Source organism: Piliocolobus tephrosceles, chromosome 3 (assembly GCF_002776525.5).
Source record: "Piliocolobus tephrosceles isolate RC106 chromosome 3, ASM277652v3, whole genome shotgun sequence".
NCBI classification, from domain to species: Eukaryota; Metazoa; Chordata; class Mammalia; order Primates; family Cercopithecidae; genus Piliocolobus; species Piliocolobus tephrosceles.
This window is the reverse complement of record NC_045436.1, coordinates 39,122,823-39,139,057: the sequence shown is the minus strand read 5'-3', so window position 1 is coordinate 39,139,057 and position 16,235 is coordinate 39,122,823. Positions and strand designations below refer to the sequence as shown.

Genomic DNA, 16,235 nt, shown 5'->3' with positions numbered 1-16,235 from the left:
GATTCATACTAAAGTACTAAGTGGTCAATTGTCACAAAGTCTATAATGTACTTTAAAACACTTCAGCAAGAAATAAAACTCAAGCAAATTGTTAAATCTAGATAATGGGTGTTCATTATACTATTCCCTCTACTTTTATATATTTTTATATTTACATAATAAAAAGAGAAAAGCCAAAAAAAATGTTTCATTAACTTAACTGGGTGATGAATGATAAGGAAAAAAATTTATGAAACACAATATAAACCCTTGAATTAGTCCCTAAGAAACATGAGAGTCATATGTAATAAAGAAAGCTTGGCAAACCAAAGACAGATCGTTTTGGAGAAACTGATTAAAAGCATTTAAAGAAAATAAGATTAGAGTCTTATATAATACAAATAAAAATATCTCAGATATTTTAAAGATTAAAAATCAATCAGGCACATTGGTTTATGACTACAATCCCAGCACTTTGGGAGGTCAAAGTGGGAGGATTAGTTGAGCCCAACAGTTTGAGACCAGCCTGGGCAACAGAGTGAAACTCCCATCTCTTCCAAAAATAGAAAATTAGCCAAGCATGGTGTCACACACCAGTAGTCCCAGCTGCTCAGGAGGCTGAGGTAGGTGGATTGTTTGAGCCCAGGAGCTTGAGACCAGACTGGGCAACATAGCAAGTCCCCGTCAATACAAAAAGTTTTTTAAAAAATTAGCTAGGCATGCTGGCACACACCTGTGGGGCCTACTACTCAAGAGGCTGAGATGGGGGGATCACTTGACCCCAGGAGGTCAAAGCTTCAGTGAGCCATGATCACACTAACACCCTACAGCCTGGACAACAAAGTGAGACACTGTCTCAAAAAAATAATAATAATAATATATATATATATATCCTTACATATATTCTATTATATGTTTATATTATTTATATATATTTATAATATATATATTCTAGATTTTGTGGTTTTATATATACAAATATATATATATAACCACATAAAAAATATATATTTAAAACACATATACATAAATATATATAAACCAATAAAAATTGTTAAAATGTTTTATATATATATAAATATATAAAACCAGAGAGAAACAAGAAAAAAGTTTAGAAAATCTAGAATACACAAGAGAACATTTAAATAATCTTGAAATGTAAAATAATTTACTAAACCTAAAAATAAGGAAAGTCATAATAAAGGAAAAATTTTAAATTGTATTACAATTTAAGAGACTATAAATCTATAATACAAATCATGATAGAAAGACAGTTCTGGGGGAAAGTATTACAACAAATAAAACAGAGGAAAAAACCCTTATCATATAAAGTCATATAAAAATCAGTAAGAAAACCACTAACAGATTTTGTTTTAATGAGCAAAGGAAACAAATAGACATGAAAAACATTAAAACTATCATGATCATAATGAAGCAGTGTTCATTCTTACTAGAAATTAAATGCAATGCGAACTTTAAACAAGATTCTACATGCTTTTATTTATCAAACTGAAAATTATTCAATTATCACAATGGAACAGAGAAACAAGAAAAAAGTATACAGTTTCTCAAAATTCATTCTCTGATCCTAGATTTTCACTTAAAAGACTTTAGTCAACTAAAAAATCAGAAATGTAAATAAAGATTTCTGAACATTAAATTCCTCAAAGCTTTATTTACAAAAGCAAAATATACATAATTTAAGTGTGTAAGAATGGAGACTGGTAAAATAAATAAGTACATATTTGTATTAGAAATATAAATAGCTGTTACAAATCACATTTTCAAAAATTTTCACAAATGGCAAATTGCTAGCAATACATTATTTTATTGTCAAATTTTAAAGAAGCATGTATATGACTAATTCGGTGAATGGGTAGATTCAGTTAATAAGTTAAATGAGTATATGTGTATAAAGAAAAAGAAAATAGGGGGCCGGGCGCAGTGGCTCACGCCTGTAATCCCAGCACTTTGGGAGGCCGAGACGGGGGGATCACAAGGTTAGGAGATCGAGACCATCCTGGCTAACACAGTGAAATCCCATCTCTACTGAAAAATACAAAAAACTAGCTAGGCGTCGTGGCGGGTGCCTGTAGCCCCAGCTACTTGGGAGGCTGAGGCAGGAGAATGGCGTAAACCCGGGAGGTTGAGCTTGCAGTGAGCTGAGATCTGGCCACTGCACTCCAGCCTGGGTGACAGAGTGAGACTCCGTCTCAAAAAAAAAAAAAAAAAAAAAAAAAGAAACTAGAAACTAGGGTAAAAAATAGATAGGACATTTTTGCATTAGCTTCGCAACTTGTTTTACATCTATAGTTATTTCAAATTAGTCAAAAACAAAAAGCAAAATCCAACGAAGATAAACAGATGTTCAAGCTAGACAATAAATGACTTTAATTATTTACATTTCTTATTTTCTAAATTTCCTATATTAAAAAATACTTCATTTTTATAATTAGAAAAATAAACATTTTTAAATTTAAAAATCCATCACTGAGGAAAAAAGCAATCACTTAGGAGAAAAATTGAATAATTTATCATGATTAGCTCTAAAATTGGTATATACATTACCCTAAAATACATAACACTAAAATATGTAATTGTTAAAATGTTTCACATTCCTTAGAACTGTCAAGAATATGTTCAATAGGAAAACACTGCCATGAAGTCGACAGAGGCAATGGGGACAGACTGTCCTGGGTTATTGTTACGAAACCTGGGTTCCAGTTCAGAATCATGGATTTAATTGTTCTGTGATCAAAGCTAAATCACGTTCACTCAATCTACCTTGCATACATACATCAAAGATGTGTCGTGGTACTGAAATGAGACAATGTGTACTAAATCACTTAATAGATGATGTTAGAGAGACCACATGCAAAAAGATCATCAGTTTATACTGGGTATCAGACTATCGGGTTCAAGTTCAAGCTTCATTACATACTAGCTATATAACCTAGAACAAATCACTGAGCCTTGCTATAGTTTTCTCATCTGTAAAACTGGGCTGAAGATAATAACATTTACCTCAAAGGACTGTTTGATAATTTATTTTATATTTGTTAAGAATTCAGAAAAATAAGTGGTACTATAAAAATGTTTATTTTTAAAAATTTAAAAGTACTCACAAAAATGTTCACTATTTTAATAAAAATATTTTGCTTGCTAATTGGAAAAACATATTTGAATTCTTCATCTAAAAATATATACAGAGTGCTATATTTGCCAGACATAGCAGCTCATATATATAATCCCAGCACTTTGGGAGGCTTGAGCTCAGGAGTTTGAGACCAGCCCGGGCAATATGACGAAACTCCATCTCTACAAAAAACACAACAAAAATTAGCCAGGTGTGGTGGTGTGCACCTGTAGTCCCAGCTACTCGGGAGGCTGAAGTGGGAAGATCACTTGAATCCAGGAGGTTCACGTTGCAGTGAGCCAAGATCGCACCACAACATTCCAGCCTGGGTGACACAGTGAGACTCTGTCTCAAAATAATAATGGCAATAATAATAATAATAATAATAATAATAATAATAATAATAATAATAATCAGTGTTTTCATGGTCTTTATTTAATAAAAAAAAGACTCCATTTTCATTACTTCAAAAAAACTGAGAGACCACCTGGTTTGCAGTTCTACTGAAGCTAGCAACAAGTAAGCGCTACAGCATGTTAGATAAAATTCAAAGCAACATTGGCCCAAAGAACATTTGAAAATTCTTACTGAAGTGGATTTTAACTCATATACATTCCTAAAAGTAAAATCATTAAGTGATAATCATCAGCACATATGTTTTACAGATATATCACATTAGTTCAAAGAAACTAAAATTCTGAGAGACAACATTCTTTACAAAAATGATTGCCAGGAAACGTGTATACTAACACATGCACAAGGTTTACAAGGTACAATGTTCTGCATGACATAATTTTTTTCATAAATATTCTGTTTATAACCATAAGATTCAGAAACAGAGTTAAGATGTACAGCTAATCAGTGATGTCATGACATTCATGGAACCTCTCCGTAAACCAAAAGCATAAAATGTCAAGGATATCCCACTCCAATGATAAGGATGCAATGAACTAAAGAGATGCACATTGCAGATCTACACTGTCATCAATCCTTTGATAATAAATGAAACAAGTCAGCTACTTTACAACCACAAATGGTACATTAAAGAGATGACAACATCTCTTTTTTGCAGAAGAAGGTAACTACCAGTAGAAAAAATTCAGTTATATTATTTAAGAATGTACAGCATGAATTCAAGGCTGAATACAGATGACCTTTAAAATATAAGCTGTGTCAAAAAAAATGCCTCATCCTGCAGAGTATTGTTTAAGAGCAATACAGTTAGAACATGAACATGCTTCAACCAATTGAAGTTTGTTGAAAAAGGGTAAAGACTAGTATACATAAGAAAAAATATATGTTTGTTCTCTTAAAATTGACTCTGATGTAGAAGACATGAACAAATATATTTTCTCTGCTAAAGTTTTAAGTAAAAACAATGTCTACTTGGAAATATTTCTTGTTTTATTTAGATATTTTATTGTAACGCCTTAAAATATTACTATACAATATTGTAAATCTCACAACACAATAATGATTAAAATGAAAAACTGTATTAGACAAAACATAAAATTAAATAGCTTAGAATAAAGCTGTAATGTATTCCAGGATGAGATCCTATTCACACATTCTTTAGAAATCTAATAAAATTTGAACCAAATTCATAGATTAGTAATTGGGAGACAGATTATCCGGATATGGATCCAAGTTGTAACACTAGGTTATTTCTGCTTTATGCTATTTTCAAACTTATAAAATGAGGGATAATATCAGTACTACCTCAGAGGTTTGTTGTAAGAATTAGTTACTACTTATACACACCTCTAATAGCTACTGAAATAGCATAAGGATTCATGAAATAATTAGCTACTGTTGGCACCATCACTCTTTACCTAAATTGAAAATATATATACTGTTCAGATCAAACCAATTTAATCTCTTTCACGACAGAGTGTTTTAGAAACATTTCTTCAATTTTCAATTCCACATTTCCACCTTCCTTGTTCTCTCTCATTCATACACCACTTCTACATGTTTACTCCATTATTCTCTCTCATTCATACACAAAAGAACACATCCACAACCCACCACCACAATCACTAAATTTCAAATTTAAAAAAAGTGCACTCTTAACCCATAGTTACAACAAAGAAAACTTCTCCATAATTAGAAAGTACACTAAGAAATAGATTCCAGGTTAGGACGGTAGGCTGATATTGCAATTACATTTTTTTCTTCCTCAATTCCAAAAACAAATCAGCAAAAAATAAATAAATAAATAACAAAAATAATTTTTAAAAATAATGAAACAATGTAAGGAATACACCATAAATCACCAAACATCAAAAAATTGGTTGCCAAGGGGAACAAAAACAAACTGGTTCTAGAACTGAGGGAGCAACAAAGCTTAGTTCTTAATCATGTCCCCATGCCCCCAAAACAATATTGGTAAGTTGACAAAATTCTGATAATTTTCTCAATGCCTTCAAATACAGAGAGAAACAAATTGAGTAGGTAACATTACCTCTTTCCCCTTCTACCTGGAGATGCCAGAAAAACTTACAGAACAAATACTGATGAAGCAAGAAATTGAAAAATGGTGCTGATTCACTAAAACTGAAGTAAACTCAACTCTACTCTCTTCTCTTAAATGACTGAGGAAAATGATTCAAAGCCTAAGCACATTTTCCCCTGAGAACTGTCTATAGTCTAATGAGATAGAATGAACTTGGTAGGAAATATTTAACAAAATCTTAGAAAAAAATAGAGGATTTCTAAGAAAGTCCCCTCACCTATTTCAAATAGTGCTTTCTCTTCATGATAGGCTATAGGATATTCTACAAAAATCAAACTGTAGCTCAGATGGGTGAAATATTACCTTTACACAGAGGATGGAGAAGAAAATAAGTTACTAAGATATCCTGTTGTGTAAGCCAACAGAATATCTGCACAGAGCATTCTAACAATGAACACAACGAAACAAAAAAGCATGGTAGCTACACAAACATGCAGCACCAATCAATCAACAAATAAATAAGTTAACAGATTTAAAATAAAACTTTAATATAGAAAAGGCAAAAAATCTGATGAGAAAGTATAACTCAAAGAAAATTCTTCATGATTTTTTTTTCTAATGAACAACATAACAAAAACAATGCAAATAAAATTCAAAATAAAGTAAGTGACTAAGGAAAGAGGCTGAAGTCCTAAATAAAATTAGAAACAAAACATAAGCTTTATAGACATAATAAATAAGTTACAAATAAATATCCCAGACAAAATAAAACATTAAAAATGTACTTACTGGTGGAAAAATAAGGCTAAGGATCAAAGAAAGTCAAGCAACTAAGGAATAACTAATATATGTGAAAGACAAACAGGTAGCTAACATAATATTATTAAGTGTTACTAAGTAAGGAAAAACAAAACAAAGTGAAAATGGGATTTCAAATCTAAAAAATTTCCTAAGAACTGAAGGAAAAAGTCAGAATCTGCCGATTATAACAAGAAACTATGTCCCAGGATAATTTGATAAATAATGTTCAATACTGAGCCATATTCCTCTTAAAGAATTTTGTGGACAAAGAAATCACAGGCAGAAAACACAAAAAGTAAATCAAAAATTGAGGGAAAATATCAGACTGTCCACTGAAAGCAACATTCCAAGTCAAAAGATAACAAAGCAATGTCTACAAAGTTCTAAGGGAATTTAAGTGTTACCCAAAAAAATTAAGTCAAGCAAGGCAGTCATGGCACAGAAAGAGGGAGATGTTAGAGATTACAATTTGACTGAAGAACAGAAGGCGATCAAGGCCAACTATCCACCAGTCAATAGGAATTACAAGTATTTGGATCATACAGCAGATGTCCAGTTACACACATGGGGAGATACTTTGGAGGAAGCATTTGAGCAATGTGCAATGGCCATGTTTGGTTACATGACAGATACTGGGACTGTGGAGCCTCTCCAAACAATAGAAGTAGAAACCCAAGGAGTTTCTACTTTTCTTTTTCACTTTTTAGATGAGTGGCTTTATAAGTCCAATGCTGATGAATTCTTCATACCCTGAGAAGTAAAACTACTTTTTATTGATCAAAGACATTTCAAATTACAATCAATTGGGTGCAGAGAAGAATTTTCATTGTCCAAGCACCCTCACGGAACAGAAGTCAAAGTCATAACATACTCAGCAATGCAGGTCTATAATAAAGAAAACCAAGAAGTTTTTGTGATCATTGACATTTAAGACCAAAAAAGAAAAGACTCCTAAGAATTGTTTTTTATTTTTTTTCTCTTCCTTTGGGGAAGATAATGTGAATTAATTTCTACAGTATCTTTTGATATACAGTAACTGTAGAACAGAAATTTATAACTTTTTTTTCTTTTTTTTTCTGAGAGTATTGCTCTGTCGCTCAGGTCGGAGTGCAGTGGCATGATCTCGGCTCACTGCAGCCTCTGCCTTCCAGGTTCAAGCAATTCCCACGCCTCAGCCTCCCAAGTAGCTGGGACTACAGGCACGTGCTACCTCATGCCTGGCTAATTTTTGTATTTTTAGTAGAGATGGGGTTTCACCTTGTTGGCCAGGATAGTCTTGAACTCCTGACCTCAAGTGATCTGCCCACCTTGGCCTCCCAAAGTGCTGGGATTATAGGTGCGAGCCACCACACCCAGCCAGAAATTTATAACTTGAACTGTGACTTTCAGAAATGGAAAATCAGGGGACATCCTTGGTCTGTGTTCCCCAAACAGTCAAACTTTAAAGAATTCTTCAATTCCTAGGGGGCAGTTATGGTCATTCATTTGTTGATTATCTGCTGTGGCAGCAGGTGCCTCATGCCCTTCCATTGCAATGTGAGCCCTCCAGCCTCCCCCCAGAATGGAACGCTGATGTCAGCAGCAACCTGGTACTAAATCCAATTTGGAAAAAAAAAATAATTTGAGAAAATATATTTCCACACCCAGAAAAAAAATATATAAAGTTAAGCAGAATGCCATTCAAATATAAAGACAGCAAGCAAATATTCTTAAACATGAAAGAAGTTTAAGCTTACAACACACATAAGCCCCTTGTGGAAAAAAGAACAACCATGAAATGCAGCCAATTAAGAACTGAGTCAAAAGAAAGAATCTGGAAATTAAGTTGCGACTAATAAAATAGGGGGAAATGAAGAGTGTGTATTGAATTCACTTAAATAAAGAACAAAAACTCAAGTACTACAAGAAATGTGATTATAAACATGAATGTTATAAATTTAGACAACATGAAAATTAAAATATAACTTTAAAAATTAGGAGGTGAGTGAGCTGAGATCCGGCCACTGCACTCCAGCCTGGGCGAGAGAGCGAGACTCTGTCTCAAAAAAAAAAAAAAAAGAAGGTGAGTGTAGAGAAAAGAAAAGGAACATACAAGTGTTAATATCCTCAGCTTCCATAAGAGGGTATGAATTGACATATGTAACATAAAAATCAGCAACATCAGAGAAGGGTAGAGCACAATGGCAGAATAGAGGCCTATCCCGTTCGTCCACCCTGCTGCAACACCAAATTTTAACAACTATCTGCACATAGTAAAGCACCATCACAAGAACCAAAAATCAGGTGAGTGATCGCAGTACTTGTTTTTAACTTCATATCATGGAAAGAGGCATTGAGCAGGGCAGGAGAGACAGACTTGAATCACTGATGCCATCTCTGCCCCATCGCCCATCAGTGGCCATACACTGCAGACAGAAACTGCACTTTGAGGAAGGAGAGCTCAGTGACTGGAGGACTTTACATTCGTCTCAGTGCTGCCCTGTCACAGCAGAGAATAAAGCTATGCTCGGCTCCTTCCACAGAGGGAGCATGAGGACCAGCCCTAGCCAGAGGGGAATCACATACCCCATGGGACAGAACATGAGTTTCTTGGCAAGCCTCGCCACCCAGGCTAAAGTACTCTGGGGTCCTAGATAAACTTGAAAGGCAGACTAGGACCCAAGGACTGCAATTTCTAGGCACCTCTTAGTGCTAGATTGGGCTTAGGACCAGTGAACTAGGGTGGCACGTGACCTAGAGAGACACCAGCTTGCATGGCGAAGGAAGTGCTTGCATCATCCCTGCCCTAATCCCAGGCAGTGAAGCTCTCATAGCAATGAAAGTTACTCCTTGTTCTGCTTAAGGAGAGGAGAGCAAAGAATAAAGAGGACTTTGACTTGGACACCAGCTCAGCCACAGTAGGATAGGGCACCAGGCAGAGTCATGACGCCCCATTCCCAGGCCTTAGCTCTCGGATGGTATTTCAATTCTAGACACAAACTGAATCAAAAGGGAAGCCACTGTCTTGAAGGTGAGAACCCAGTCCTGGTAGGATTCATCACCTGCAGATTAAAGAACTCTTGGGCCCCGAATAACCGGCAGTGATAATCAGGAGAATATACCATGTGTCTTGGGCTCTGAAACTTACTAGCTTCAGGGGTGACCCAGCATATTCCCAGCTATGGTGCCTAGAGTGAAACACTACTAATTTTTCAGAAAAGCAGAGGGGAAAAATAAAAGGAACTTTGTTTTGCATCCTATGTACCAACTCGGCTGGCTCTTGGGGTCCCAAAGTCCAGGCTTAGGTTCTTGGAGAGCATTTCTGGACCTGCTCTGGGACACAGGGGAGCTCACTGCCCTAAAAAGCGAGTCTCAGGTGTAGCAGCATTCACCACAAGCTGCAAGAAGAGCCCCTAGGCTCTCAGTAAACATCAGTGGTGGTCTGAAGGAATCCCCTGTGGACCGGTGGTGCGGTTGGCCACAGGGAGAGGCACCTCTGCCTATGGAAAGTGAAGAAAAGAGTAGGAAAGACTGTATTGTGGTTTGAGTGCAGGTATAACGACAGTAGAATAGAATATCAGGTAAATTTCTAAGCTGTTTAACTCCAGTCCCTGGCTCCCAGACAGCACCTCTGGACATTCCTGGAGCCTGTGGGAACTCATGGCCCTGAAGGGAAGAAACTTGGCCAAGACCCAGTGCTGTGCAGGTTTCAGGTCTAACCCTGTGCAGTCCCCGTGGTGGTGGCCACAGACTTACCTGCATCACCACATCCCCAGTTCCAGGTGGCTCAGCAAAGAGAGACAGACTCTGTCTGTATGGGAGAAAAGGAAAAGAACAAGAGTCTCTGGCTGGTAATCCAGATAATTCTTCCACATATTATCTAAGACCACCAAAATGATACCTCTACAAGTCAGCAAAAAACACAGCCTTATTGGGGTTGGGGTCCAAGTCCTTTCAAATACCTGGAAATCCTTCCCAAGAAGAACAGTCACAAATCCAGACCGTGAAGAGTATAATAACTAACTAACTCTTCAATGCTGATAGACTGAAGAACATTAGCGAGCATAAACATCATCCACAAAAACATGACCTCACCAATAAACTAAATAAGGCACCAGGGAACATTTCTGAAGAAACAGAGACATACGACAACTCAGATAGACAATTCAAAATAGCTGTTTTGAGGCAACGCAAAGAAAATCAAGATAACACAGAGAAGAAATTCAGAATTCTATCAGATAAATTTAACAAAAGGATGAAAATATTTTTTTAAATCAAGCAGAATGAGTCGGGAGGTGAAGGTTACAGTGAGCTGAGATGCCACCACTGCACTGCAGCCTGGGTGATAGAGCCAGACCCTGTCTCAAAAAATAAAAATAAAAAAATTTAAATATATATATATCAGAAATTCTATCATTGAAAAATGCAATTAACATGCCGAAGAATGCATCAGAGTCATCAGAGTCTCATAATAGCAGAATTGATCAAGAAAGAAGTAGTGAGCTTGAAGACAGGCTATTTGAAAATATAGAGAGGAGAAAAAAAGGAATAAGAAAAAATGAAGCATGCCTATCAGAAAACAGCTTCAAAGGGGCAAATCTAAGAATTAATAGCTTTAAAGAAGAGGTAGATAAAAAGAGAAGGGTAGGAAGTTTATTCAAAAGAATAATCAGAGAACTTCCCCAACCTTGAGAAAGATATTAAATTCAAGTAAAAGAAGCTTATATAACAGCAAGCAGAAAGAAGCTTACCTCTGGGCATTTAATAATCTGAAGGTCAAGAATAAAGAAAGGATTCTAAAAGCAGCAAGAGAAAAGAAGTAACATACAATGGTGCTTCAATACATCTGGCAGCAGACATTTCAGTAGAAACCTTACAGGCCACAAGAGTGGCATGATGTATTCAAAGTGCTGAAAGAAAAACACTTTTACTCTAGAGTAATATATCCAGTGAAAATATCCTTTAAGCATGAAGGAGATAAAAAGACTTTCCCAGTCAAACAAATGCTAACGGATTTCATCAACACTGGACCTGTCCTAAAAGAAATGCTAAAGGGAGCTCTACAGTCTGAAAGAGAAGGATGTTCATGAGCAAGAAGAAACCATCTGAAGTTACAAATCTCACTGGTAATAGTAAGCACACAGAAAAACACAGAATAGTATTACATTGTAATTGGAGTGTATAATTACACCAAGTAGAAAGCCTAAATAATGAACCAATGAATAATAGCTACAAAAACTTTTCCAGACATAGACAGTACAATAAGATATAAAGAAAAACAACAGAAAGAGTAAAAGTAGAGACACAAAGTTATAGTGTAGTTTTTATTAGGTTCCTTTTTGTTTATGCAATCAGTGTGAAGTGTTGTTTCCATTAGTTTTACATAACAGGTTATAAGATTGTGTTGGCAAGCTTTATAATAACCTCAAACTGAAACAAATACAATGGGTACACAAAATATAAAAAGCAAGAAATTAAATCATACCACCAGAGAAAATCACCTTCACTACAAGGAAGACAAGGAAGAGAAAAAAGGAAGAGAAGTCCGCAAAACAACCAGAAAGCAAATAACAAAATTGCAGCAGTAAGTCTGTATTTATCAATAATAACATTAAATGTAAATATACTAAAGTCTCCAATTAAAAGAAATAAAGTGGCTGAATGCATTTAAAAAGAAGACCTAATGATCTGTTGCTTATAAGAAACACACTTCACTTACAAAGATACACATAAACTGAAAATAAAGAGACGAAAACAGATATTCCAAGCCAGTGGAAACAAAACAGAGCAGGAGTAGCTACCTTAATCAGACAAAATAGATTTTAAGAAAAAAATTGTAAGAAGAGACAACGACGGTCATTATATAGTGATAAAGGAGTCAATCCAGCAAGAGGATATAATGATTGTAAATAAATATGCACTGTATTAGTCCGTTTTCACACCACTATAAAGAACTACCCAAGACTGGGCAATTTATAAAGGAAAGAGGTTTAACTGACTCACAAATTGACATGGTTGGGAGACCTCAGGAAACTTAAAATCATGGTCGAAGGGGAAACTGGCACCTTCTTCACAAGTTGGCAGGAAAGAGCAGAGCGAAGGAGGAACTTCCAAACACTGATAAAATCATCAGATTTCATGAGAACTCACTCACTATTACGAGAACAGCATGGAAGAAACTGTCCCCCAAGGATCCACTCACTTGCCTCCCTTGACACATGGGGATTACAGTTCCCTCCCTCAACATGTGGGGATTACAATTCAATATGAGATTTGGATGGGGACACAGAGCCAAACCATATCATGCATCCAACACTGAAGCAACCAAATATATAAGGAAAATATTATGAGAACTAAAGAGAGAGACAGACTCCAATACAATAATAGCTCGAGACACCAAAATATCCCACTTTCAGCATTGGACAGATCTCATAGACAAAGAAAGTCAAAACAGAAACAGCAGACTTCATCTGTACTACAGAACAGTGGATCTAAAGATATTTACAGAACTTTTTTTTTTTTTTTTTTTTTTGAGATAAAGTCTTGCTCTGTCACCCAGGCTAGCATGCAGTGGCATGATTTTGGCTCACCACAACTTCCATCTTCCAGGTTCAAGTAATTCTCCTACTTCAGCCTCCTGAGTAGGTGGGATTACAGGCGCATGCCACCACACCTGGCTAATTTTTCTATTTTTAGTAGAGACAGAATTTCGCCATGTTGGCCAGGCTGGTCTCAAACTCCTCACCTGAGGTGATCCACCTGCACCAGCTTCCCAATGTGCTGGAATTACAGGCGTGAGCCACCACACCCGGCCAGATATTTACAGAACATTTCATCCAACGGCTGCAGAATATACATTCTTCTCCTCAGCACATGGGTCATTCTCAAGAACAGACCATATGTTAGTTCACAAAACAAGTCTTAAAACATTCAAAAAAACCTGAAATATCAGGCATCTTCTCTGACCACAATGAAATATAACTACAAATTAATAATAACAGGAATATTAAAAACCATACAAATATATTGAAATTAAACAATATGTTCCTGAATCACCAGTGTAATGACGAAGAAATAAAGAATTGAAAAATTTCTTCAAACAAATGATGATAAAAACACAACATACTAAAACATATAGGATACAGTGAAAGCAGTATTAAGAAGGGAATTTATAGCTATAAATATCCACATCAAAAAAAAAAAGAAAAACTTCAAATAAATAACCTAATAACGCATCTTAAAGAACTAGAAAAGTAAGAGCAAAACTGAACTCAAAATTAGTAGAAGAAAAGAAATACTAAAGTTCAGAGAAGAAATAAATGAATTTGAAATGAAGAAATCAATACAGAAGAGCAATGAAACAAACAGCTGGCTTCTTGAAAAGATAAACAAAACTGACAACCTTTTAGTGAGACTAAGAAAAAGAGAAGATCCAAATAAATGAAATCAAGTATGAAAAGGGAGACATTACAACTGATACTGTAGAAATTCAATGTATCATTAGTGGCTACTATGATCAACTATATGTCAATAAATTTTGAAAATCTAGAAGAAATGGATCAATACCTAGATACATAAACCTACCGAGATTGAATCATTAAGAAATCTACCCCGTATCTACTAAAAAATACAAAAAACCTAGTCGGGCAAGGTGGTAGTGGGCGACTGTAGTCTCAGCTACTCGGGAGGCTGAGGCAGGAGAATGGCGTAAATCCGGGAGGCGGAGCTTGCATTGAGCTGAGATCCGGCCACTGTACTCCAGCCCGGGCGACAGAGCGAGACTCCGTCTCAAAAAAAAAAAAAAAAAGAAATCTAAAACCTGAACAGACCAGTAACAAGTGACAAGAGTGAAGCCTTAATAAAAAGTCTCACAATAAAGAAAAGCGTGGGGCCAGATGGCTTCACTGAATTCTAACAAACATTTTAAGAACTAATATCAATCATACCCTAAGTATTCCAAAAAATAGAGAAGACGGAAGAATTCCACACTCATTCTACAAGGCCAATATTACCCTGATACTAAATCCAAAGACACATTTAAAAAAGAAAACTACAGGCTAATCTCACTGGTGAATACTGATGCAAAAATCCTCAAGAAAATACTAGCAAACTGAATTTTAAAATACATTAAAAAGGTCATTAATCATGACCAAGTGGGATTTATCCTAGCGATGCAAGGATGGTTCAATATATGTAAATCAATCAATGTGATACAAGGTATCAACAGAATGAAGGATAAAAAAATGATCATTTCAATTGATGCTGAAAAAGCATCAGATAAAGTACAACATCCCTTCATGATAAAAACTCTCAAAAAAAACCTGATACAGATGGAATATGCCTTAACATAATAAGCCATATATGACAGACCCACAACCAGTATCATACTGAATGGAGAAAACTGAAAGCCTTTCCTCTAAGATCTGGAACCTGACAAGAACGCCTACTTTCACCACTGTTATTCAACATAGTACTGGAAGCCTTAGCTAGAGTAATCCAACAAGAGAAGGAGATAAACAGCATTTAAATTGGAAAGGAGTAAGTCAAATTATCTTTATTTGCAGATGATATTATCTTATTTTTAGAAAAATCTACAGTCCACCAAAAAACTATTAGAACTGATAAAAAAAATTCAGTAAAGTTGCAGTATACAAAAACCAACATACAAAAATGAGTAGTGGCCGGGCATGATGGCTCATGTCTGTAATCCCAGCACTTTGTGAAAATAAGGAGATAGACCATTTGAGCCCAGGAGTTCGAGACCAGCTGGGCAACATGGTAAAACCCTGTCTCTATAAAAAATACAAAAATTAGCCAGACATGGTGGCACATGCCTGTAGTGCCAGCTACTCAGGAGGTGGGCAGACTGATCGAGCCAAGAAGTTTAAGGCTACAGTGAGCCATGACTGTGTCACTGTATCCCAGCCTGGGTGACAGAGTGAGAGCCCATCTCAAGCAATCAGTCAATATCAGTATCATACCTATGTGCCAACAGTGAACAATCTGAACATGAATTCAAAAAAGTACCCCATTTACAACAGAAACATATAAAATTAAATACCTAGAAATAAATTTAACGAAAGTAGTGAAAGATCTCTATAATAAAAACATAAATCACTGATAAGAAAAATTGAAGAGAATATTAAAAAATAGAAGGATATTCTATGTTTATGGATTGGCAAATCAATACTGTTAAAATAACCGTATTACACAAAGCAATCTACAGATTCAATGCAATCTCTACAAAATGCTAATGACATTCTTCAAAGAAATTTAAAAAAAAATCCTAAAATTTATGTGGAATCAAGACTCAAAATAGCCAAAGCTATCCTGAGCAAAAAGAATAAAACTGGAGGAATTAGATTATCTGACTTCAAATTATATTACTGAGTTATAGTAACCAAAAGAGAATGGTATCAGAATAAAAAGAGACACATAAGCCAATGGAACAAAAAGAGGACCCGGAAACAAATCCACATAGCTACAGGAAATGAATTTTCAACAAAGGTGTCAAGGACAAACATTGGGGAAAAGACACTCTCTTCAATAAACGGCACTGGGAAAACTAGTTATCCATACGCAGAAGAATGAACCTTGATCCCTACACCTCACACCTTATGTAAAAATCAAATCAAAATGGATTGAAGACTTAAATCTAAGACTTCAAACTGTGAAACTACTCCAAAAAAAAAAAAAATGAGGAAACTCTCCAGGACATTGGTCTGGGCAAAAATTTCTTCAGTAATACCCCATAGTCACAAGCAACCAAAGCAAAAATGAATAAATGGGATCATATCAAGTTAAAAAGCTACCACACAGCAAAAGAAACAGTCAACAAACTGAAGAGACAACCCATAGAATGGAAGAAAATATTTGCAAAGCTAC

The 16,235-nt window shown here is 35.5% G+C and overlaps 1 protein-coding gene and 1 pseudogene across 3 annotated transcripts in view; one reads left to right on the top strand and one right to left on the bottom strand.

The window, feature by feature from the left end:
- Positions 1-16,235, bottom strand: part of LRBA (LPS responsive beige-like anchor protein) — a 767,265-nt gene that overhangs the window by 474,952 nt on the left and 276,078 nt on the right. Inside the window, exon 6 of one of the 3 annotated variants that reach the window (XM_023227478.2) lies at positions 10,107-10,161. The exons of the other annotated variants lie outside the window; for them this stretch is intronic. Coding sequence (XP_023083246.1) covers positions 10,107-10,161 — 55 coding nt within the window. The remainder of the gene's footprint in view (positions 1-10,106; positions 10,162-16,235) is intronic. 3 annotated transcript variants of the gene reach the window in all.
- On the top strand, positions 6,805-7,262 carry LOC111552998 (annotated as a pseudogene).